Genomic DNA, 9,744 nt, shown 5'->3' on the forward strand with positions numbered 1-9,744 from the left:
TCATCTTAGACAACTGTAATAATTCGTAACTGCAGGGCTCGTCACAAGTTGGGATTTCGATGAAGCATTTGCTGAGCCTCGACAGAAACAAAAGCAACAATAACAGCAACAGTCTGAAGAGGAGTTTGCTTCAATTACCGCCACGCGATCCGAAGTTGGTTAAATCTAGTCCAGGTCGAGGCAGTTGGCCAGGGCCTAACATGTCCAATTCTTCCTCGAATCTACTCACCACCGAATTCAGTAAAAGCGAGCAACAATTACCCAGTGGGCAGTACATTCGAAAAGGCAGCAACACTTCCAACGTATCCACCGGCTCGGAACCCCCAAAGTCCTCCCTACCCATGAGTAGCGCCAGCAATCTTAGCAACGCAACCAGCGCTGGCAGCAACAACCATCTGGTACCGTTGCAGAACACCAGGTTACCGCCTTCCAAATCCGAGGACACTTTGATCCTAACGAAATACAAACACAGTCCTAGAAACAGGTCGGCTACGATCACATCCGCCTCGGCCAGCACCAGTCCTTTACTCAGCATAAAGCCCATCATCTACGGTGGCTCGCTCTTAAGCGTGTCAACAGCGATGACAAATACGACGAGTCTGTTGAGCGTCAGCAACAACACCAATTCCGATAGTTTGCACTCGCTCAGTAGCGATGAATATTCCACGCCTAACTCGAGTGTCTGCATCAAGAGCGGACACGCGAAGAGCAAATCGACCAAACCGACCGCTAGTGTCGCGGCCACGGCGACTGGTTCGTTGGAGAGTCAATTGGAGGAGGAAAAGGACGAAGCGACGATGATGCCGGCTCCTCTGCCGGGCATTCTTCAGGTAATGATAATGTCACGTTTAAGATTCGTGTGTATTATATAAGTAGAAATTAGAGTTTACGTATATGAAGGAAAAGGCAATGAAATAAAAGGATTGGGATCCCAGAGTGCGTTAAACATTGTGACACGAGACATGACGAGTGTTGCCTCATTCTCGACGTTCACGTTTACAATTACGGGCAACGATCATCGTAATGTAGTACATGGGATCCAGCTAGTGTACAATTTGCCACGATTGTTTCCCCTCAGACGAGGAATTATTCTTTGCGCAAGCTTAAAATAACACTTGTTCCAATTCTGAAACCGCAAAGCTTATTATTACCTCTTGGAGAACCGCTCATTGAGTTTAAATAATATTTTTCCTTGTAGGGAACACAAGTCTAACCCGATTGTAGTTAAAAACAGCTCACTTGGTCTTCTAGTGCAGACCGATGTAGCAGACATATGAGTAAGCCGTCACACACCGCTAAATTTCAGTGCTTGTCTTGCTCAGATGCGCTTTCCAGATTACGCTTTTCTTGTATTATCAATTATTTAGCAAAGCATGAAATTTCGTCCGAGCTTTGAATAATTATATAACACAATTGTTTCTTCGTGTTAATCCAGGTATAATTTTGCGAAGATGAATAAAATTTTGATCTGAATGCGTGCATATATAATATCTCTATATATATATATATATATATATATATCACTTTAAATAATCCATGTTATTAATATTGGGTAAGCGATTTTTTTTAATTTTTAATTTTTTTTAATTTTTTGTAAATACTAACTTTTACTTACTTTATCATACTTGTCGTTAATAAATAACAGCCAGATGCATCGAGCAACGTACTGTCACTGCGCTGCCACCTAAATGTCACTGCATATGCCGATTTTACAATGCAGACAATTTGTATTTGTACAGTTTTATATCTGTTCAATGGCAGAATCTAATTCAAATTTTCGGTATTTTTTTCAGGTTTACGCGGCCTACGAAACCGGTCTGGCTTCCGGAACCAGCCTCAAATTACACGTTACCCCGAGGACCACAGCCAGGGAAGTTGTGAATCTAGTTGTGAAGCAGTTGAACATGGCGGTAGTTTTGAAAGGCCAAGAAGGCCCCGTTTACACGGCTGACGAGCTGCCAAATTTTTGTTTGGTGGCTGTGATTGGTGCTAGAGAGCGTTGCCTGAGGGATGATTTCAAACTGCTGCAACTTCAGAACCCCTGGAAAAAGGGTAGATTGTACGTGAGGCAGAAACAAGACGTCCTTGCAGCCCTTGAGCACAGCAGCAAGCATACCGCGTATTTATAGCATAAGTAACGAAGAGAAGGAAAGAAACGAAATGTGATTGCGCGGTTGACGATATCCATTAATGTAAGGAACGCTGCGTTTCATTAATAATTGGCGATCAAAAGCCAAAGATCACTCTTAGTATGATGCATTCTGTGCCTCGTAAGATTTAAGATTAGGTTAGGTAAAGTTTTTTTTTTTCTTTCTTTCTTTTACATTTCTTTCCTCTTTTTCGTTCATTTTTAATACAGGATAAAGAATACAGATCTCCCCCGATCGGTCAACGAGACACAGGATACATCGAGATGTACATAAAAACAAACGCTTGGCTACGAGAAAAAGTTTTCAGTTGTATCTTTCGAGGCTCTAAATAAATTACACGTAATTAGGTAGGGAAATGAGAGGGAGGAAAGACGATCGTCTTAAAAGGGCGAGAATTAAAAATTGCGCGAATCCAGAGTACATTCCAACCAAGTTTCGATCCGACGTAATGTAATTTCACGCTGATGGATTAGAATAGCGTTGCAAGAAAATGGATAATACTCAAGGTATATCGTATTGTTATATTTTAGATATCGATCTCAGTGTTTTGCTCGATATATTATCGTTTTGCACGCGTCTCCTATTATAAATTCGTCAGATGCTTAAGAGATCTCATTGTTATCCTAACAATTCGACGTGTCCGGGTGATGCGCAACATTCGTTCTTTCTTATTTTTATCGACAAATTATCTTTCGCAAAATTGCTACGTTCCGATAAAATATCTTGGACACGTCGAATGAAACTGAGAGAGAGAGAGAGAGAGAGAAAGAGAGAGAGAGAGAGAGAGAGAGAGCACAAACTTACGAAGAACAGAAATGACTTTATATTTTATATTTTTAAAAATCTATCCAATCATGTCCGAGAATTTATTTCAACGAGTAAATTCTACCTGTCTAAGCCTTTGATTCGAGAGATACGATTCCTTCTCATCGATCCTTTCTTTCGCGTTCTATCTTCATTATTTCGATCCATGAAAAGATTTTCCTTCGTTTATTTTCTTCTTTTCTTGGTTTGCAAACAATGGGAACAATGAAGGCGTCCCGAATATTATAATTGAAAGTCGCTAAAATTTATTATTAATATGGCGATGACTGGGACAGGACTTACAATTAATTATTATAATATTAAAACATAGACGAAACGTGATTCGTATAAAAGAGGCTTATAGACTGTTGCGTAGAAATAAAAGAAAAAGTATTATTACGATTACTAAGATTTTTATTCCCGCCGAGATTGCGAACAGCATTGTTAAACGAATGTATTTCTTATTCTTTATTCTTGAATTCACGTATTCTACTACTACATTGATTATTTGTTTCGCGTTCTTCGCGCAACATGTGATGTTTCCTGTCTTGTTTGTACAATTTTCCTTCCTTTCTTTCGTCGAACGAGCATTGTACGCGTATTTCTTTATTATTATTATTATTATTATTATTATTTACTTCTTCGTCAGAGAGGAAAAGCGCAACGAGATCGATCTTGTCGACGATCTTGTTAAAACTCCAGGCAACTCGTGGACTTCCTATTAAGCGACCTAGACGACGCGTTGGTGATACGAATATGATGCAGAGCAGATTGTAAAATATACCCTAATCGCATGATATCACTGTTCGATATTTGGCGTAGCATAAAATATTTCAAGTTTCCTAGGGCAAAGATGATATACAAAGATTTTTCATTTATACGAGTAATCGAAGATCGACGTATAGAGCAAATGTGCAAGATTCGTTAGGAATTGTCTTTTTGTTGTATATTCGAGGATAGATGTAAGAAGAGTTGTTTGCATCGCTATTGGATCCGTCCTTTATCTCTAAATAAACGAAACATCAAAATTGGATTCCCTTCGCTTGAACACGATTGAACAATGGTATCATGGATCGAGGGGCCATCTAAGTTTAAACGAGAATATACAATGCAGATATTTTTTTATCGAGAAAACAAAAAAAAAGAGAGGTAGGAAGGGAGGAGGAAACGAAAAAGATTTATACTTATATTTTGCCAGAGCGCGTACTCGTTAGAGATTTAATCGAGGAACCGCGATTCGCACGAGAAATACGAGAAATCTGTCTGCGTGTCGAGCAGAAATATAACTAAGCAGAGATGAAGATGTGTGCAATGAGTGGCAAAAATAGAGGAAGAATGCTGAGAAAGATCTTAATAGAACGCTAGAAAAATTTATTAGCTCTACCTGAGTGTTTATCGATGTTGAGTGTAAAATAATCATTAGCAGTTAAGTGTTATCGTGGGAGGAAAACGAATTTCGAGACTTGAGAAGCCCTGATTTTCCTCTCAGACCGGGAGTTCCAAAAAAAAAGAAACGAGAAGAATGAACGAACTACTTGTAAATATTCAAAGAAATCTATGTATGTATAAAATATAAATGAAAATTATCGAAGAAATTGAAGTCGATTATTCTCAACCATAATTAGATTATCGCGTTTTAACGAAAGGAACATCGATGTTATAAAAATCATCAGGGTAGAATTAATTTTCCAAAACAAGAGATATATATATATTCTTAATTATCGTATGATAATTAATTTTTATAGATGGAGATAGAAGAAGTTTGAAATTAATTTGGAAGAAAGGCGCGACTATTTTAAATTGTATTTTAAGTTTCTTTTGAATTTCCACGTTACTTAATTCGATTATACAAGACTTGATAGGTTTTATTTCATTAGTTGCAGTGCAAGCCATAACTCTCGAGAAGAGGCGAAATGAACCCGGACCCTCACGACCGAGAGTCCCGCTGACCCACTTCCGTCTCGTTTCTCGTCTCATCTCATCGAGCCACCTACTCCTTATTTATCCCCCACCTGGTGCAATTGTGCACTCCGGTCTTCCGGCTAGTTCCCAAGAGGAGACCTGTGGTAATGAAAAACTGTCAGGGCGTCCTCTCCATAGGTCGGCCAATTTCTTCTCCCAACGTCGACATCGATTTCTTGCTCATTTTTAATAACGTTGCCTTCGACTTTTCACTCCTACAAGTTAACCACGAAGGGACCTCGAAGTTTCAAAAGTGTTGCGAAAAAATTGGAAATATTATCGTTAAAAAGTTGATAATTCGACTCGAACGAAGCAAAAGCGGATAATCGAATTAATTTACCGCCGAGTGAAATTCCTCGTAATCAGAAATTTTCTAACGTTTCAATCTGCTTGCGGTTGATACTTGTATCGCAAGATATACGAGTCAGAGGAACAAAAGGCTGGGAGATTAACGTTGTAATCATTAATCACGGTCGCAATTGCCTCACGATAAAGAGCAACCGCTAGGTGACTCGAGCCGGAAGCTCGGTACCGTATGCACGAGTTAATAATCTTTCTTCATTTGCCACCATTTCTCCCTCCATTTTTCTACGACGATAAGGAATACTTTCGAGAGATCCAATCGGCGAAAATAATTCCTTATCGAATTTGAAAGAAGAAACGCTTGAATTGTCGTGTTTGTTTTTTTATTACGAGAGCGATGATTACCGGTGATTAAATTGAAACGAATCGAAGTAAGATGGAGAGGGGGTTAAACGAATATCAGAGAAGAGGGGTGTAAAAGAGTTGGTCACGCTCCAGTCACGCCGACAAATTTGGTTTTGTGGGTGCATATACAGTTAATAGTCATTGTCGGGAAGACGGAACCGCACGAGGTGATTGGCTGACCCGCACTCCGGATTCGCCCTCGGCTGACCCCGTTGTTAACTGACCCACTCACGATACTGACAGCGGGATACTCGGCGGTTCACATCGGTTCGTTCCTCCGCATTGCGCTACCTCCGAAAAATACACTTTCCTTCGATACTTTCGTTAAAAATTATTCCAAAATTTGTAGAGGGGGGATTGGAAAAAGGGAAGGAACGCTCGATATCGAAACGATCCAAATTTAAAACTTTTTCTCGATCGATGGAGAATAATTGTTATCCTGGTAAAAAAACAGCAACTGCTTCGAGCAATTTCCCAACGATCGAGGCTAATGACAGGCATCGGGATGCCGTAAACTCGAGCACGATCTCTTCGAAACCGAAACGAAAACGACGCTGCTCGACGCATCCGTGATCCGTGTTCACGCGTGTTTCGATCGATGGATTACGACACGCCGCATTGTGTCGAGAGCCTGTTCCCGAGGCTGTCACGAGAACCAGATTGCCGTAATAATTTGATTGATATTCGCTCTCCGTCTCGCGGAAAACGGTCGAAGGATCGCAACCGCTCTCCGAGTTGGCTTCTCGCTCGGCGTGGAGCACGGGAAGCCAGGAGGAAATTAGAATACGTGAGACGAATAACTGGAAAATTCTGACGTTGGAATGATCGACCTCGAATCGAAAGGGTCGAGGAAATTGTAAAGTTGTGAAAAATTAAACTGAGGATAAAGCTGAGAATTGGAGGAAGAGAATTTTAGGAAACGAAGTCACGGATGCTGACATAAGACGGGAGAGAGAGAGAGAGAGAGATACATAGTTGTCGATACCGCGGACGACGTTAATGCGAAACAGTAGGTCAACTCGCGTAGAACGAGGCTAGAAGCTCCTGGCAAATCCGGTGTCAATGGGATCGATTCACCCGGCATCGTCGCTCCAGTTATTGACAGGGAACTGGACCGTCTAGTTCTTTCTCGATCACGCTTCTTGCATCTGCGATCGAGGCTATGAACCGTGGACCGGAGGATGTGAAACAATTCTTTGTGGAAAGGGTATCCAATTGCCCGGATCTCTCGCTTCGGTTTCCACTCTAGCTTCGAGGAACTCTTAATATTTTTTTTTCTTTCTTTCTTTTTTTCACGACCCGAGGAGTGGTGCTCGAAACACTTACTTTTTCTTTCCTTTTTTTCTTTCTTTTAGCGTTCTTTCCATAACGAACTAAATGATTGGACCGAAAGAATTTCTATTAAGAGTTTGCACCTGCTCGTTGCGACGAATATTTTTAATTTAATTAATAAACGATAGTCCACGCCGCAAATTCTAAAATTTCCTGAAACGTTGTTTTCCAGCAATCAGACTATGTTTTAGGAATACGTACGTTTGAATCGAATGTTTTCCTTCTTTTTTCTTTTTTTTTCGAGAAAAGTTAGTGAGACGTTGGATGCGAACACGAGCCCTAAGATCGGCAGAGGGCTCGATTTTACACGGATCTTTGAGGCTCGCGTACACGTGTACCAACCGTGTTGCGAAAGACTTATATGGGACACAAGGTCCGGCCGTTCGCCAGTCGAATTTTTACCGATCGAAGGTTAGGTTTCGCAGTTGGGTCTGCGTACCGATCTGTGGCCCCTGCATGCCCTCTCCCTCCTTCGCCAATGTCCCCGTATCACACTCAGTACAGTCAGTTCTGCTATCGCGCCGCTTTTCCTCAAATAATCTCACCTTTTCCAACTCTTTCCCTTTCCCCGAACAATTTTATCCTCTCTCGAGCAAACCATCTCCCAGCCAAACGAGAAATCTTCTCGTATTTTCTCCAACAATTTTTCAGATTCAAAATTCAACGAATAAAAGAGAATCAAACGTTCTTCGCCCGGAAGACGGTACGCAATAATTTCGTTACGTAAAAAAGAAAAGCCAATTTCACGAAGGATCACAAAGAAGAAGAAATGGAAAAAATCAAACGGATAAAAGATTCTACGTTCCAGCTCTCGTACAAATTTCCACGTCAACTGTACCGAACTGTTCCTCCAACGATCATCTCTCGGGAAAAATTAATGAAAATCCAAGGAGAATCGGCGAAAGAGAGACGGTCCTCTTGTCTTCTCCATCCGAAAGGAGAACAAAGAAGAATCGGTAGAGGCGAGGAGGAGGAGGAGAAGCAGGAGGAGGAGGAGGAGGAGGAGGAGGAGGAGAACAATGGCCGGTAATAACCGCGTCCTCGTAAGCTGAAAATCCTCATTGTTGGAGCGATGAGTTTCGAGAAGACTGTTATCAGAGCGGCGTGGCGTGTTATCAGGAACGACTGTACCCAAGGATCGTGAGTCAGAGTCGGCTAAGAGTGGAGGCCACTTCTCCGGGTGTCCCCTCCTTGGCGGGGACACGTTGGTCGGAGGACAACGACGACGACGAAGGAGAGATCGGCAGCCAAGACCCCAAGACGAAGAAGAAAAGAGAGACGAGGCGGTCGTGGTAAGCGTTACCACGAGGCCGTCTCGAGCGATCAGTTTGGTCGACGTGCAGAACCGACACGGACGTCGTCGCCGATCGTGAACCGGCAGTGAGCTCTATCACCGAGTATCAGCACCACGAATAACACATCTCTGAACAACGGAGGATGCATCGTCCCTTCGCTGGATAAACGATTCCTCGTGTACGTTTTCAACTCGAGCTAAATATACGAGGATTCCATTCCATTCGCTTTAATTTGTTTGTAATATCTTTTTTATATATATTTGTATAATCGATCTGCTGTCTTATTATTTTTCGGGCTTTTTTTTTTATTGGTTTTTGGTGTAACAGTGATGGGCAATATTTTTAAATATTTGGTCCAAGTTAAGGTTAGTCGAACGATTTACGAATCATCGAGGAACTAATTTATAACTATTTATAATCGGAAAAGTTAAAGAGTTGTGTAATAAATGTTATACGAGCATTTTTTATTAATTGGGTTATCGGTTAAAGTAAGTTTGTTTGAAATTTTAATCAATTAACTCTTCAACCTTCCATCGATCGAAAGTAGAGATTTCGTTGATGATAGAATTTCGTTGAATTTAGATTACCGAATTTGGATGGCGAGTTGGAGAATTGTATATCGGAGATTGTAAGGCAGTAGGTTAAAAGACCGGATGTGACTAACTGTTCGCTAACTTGGTGTCGGAGAGAGATCTTATCTTTTCTTCCAATATCCAGTAATTCCTCTTATCGATTTCTTTCTGATTTCTTTCAAAGTCGCACCGTTACACCGGTCTTCTCTTAATAAAAATCGAGACGATCGCGAACAACCCCGAAGGATCGTGGTTTTCTCGGGCCGGGATCCAAGACAAATTCTCAGAACGTGGACAAATTCCGTGGAATTATTATCCTCTCGTTGAACATGGCTCCTTTTCAGCCAACAATATTTCTTCTTCCTTTCCTGAACGTGCCAGCCGTTCAAGAAATTGAGGAATATCGTCCCATCAGGGACACTGTTCCTACTCTGATGGCGTAAAATTCGCTTTAACGGCGACGCCGGGGAAGTGTCTCGCCTTTTTCCGGTAAGGTCACCGGTAGGAAAGCTCGCCTTATACTGCCATTAGTATAATTAACCCAGATTTTCCCGGATTTATGGTGAGCGGCGTACAGGTCAGAGCCGTGCTCGCTATATTGTAATCCCTCGTGTAACACCGTTATTTCTTCGCTTCTTGGAATACAATTTTAGCGTCGAATTACGGAATAAGAATTAGGGGAATTGGAATTGGACGGGAGGAAAAGTAAAATCGAAGAAAGTCGAGAAAGGAGAGAGAATTTCTATTACGTGCCCTTTTCCTTTTATCGAGACCAATCGAGTTGGATATTTAACAAAGTATTTTTCTTAATTCATCGAACCGTCGGTCCAAGTATCGATCGAGAATTGCCGGACGAATTAATCTCTCCATCGATCATCCCGAACTTTCAACCGTGTTTAAACGGAAAATGGAAGAAGAAAG

General features: G+C 41.4%; 1 protein-coding gene across 7 annotated transcripts in view; it reads left to right on the forward strand.

Moving 5' to 3' along the window:
- The window catches only part of LOC107998674 (ankyrin repeat and fibronectin type-III domain-containing protein 1), a 98,270-nt gene extending 93,721 nt beyond the window's left edge, over positions 1-4,549 (forward strand). For 6 of the 7 annotated variants that reach the window (XM_062084583.1, XM_062084582.1, XM_062084585.1 and 3 more), the window contains 2 exons: positions 36-830; positions 1,794-4,549. In XM_062084583.1, coding sequence (XP_061940567.1) covers positions 36-830; positions 1,794-2,129 — 1,131 coding nt within the window. In that variant the 3' untranslated portion in view covers positions 2,130-4,549. Of the gene's footprint in view, positions 1-35; positions 831-1,198; positions 1,278-1,793 lie in introns of all 7 variants that reach the window. The other variant, XR_001766242.3, reaches the window with a different exon arrangement.
- The last annotated feature ends 5,195 nt before the right edge of the window (positions 4,550-9,744 follow it).

Source organism: Apis cerana, linkage group LG14, assembly GCF_029169275.1.
Source record: "Apis cerana isolate GH-2021 linkage group LG14, AcerK_1.0, whole genome shotgun sequence".
NCBI lineage: Eukaryota > Metazoa > Arthropoda > Insecta > Hymenoptera > Apidae > Apis > Apis cerana.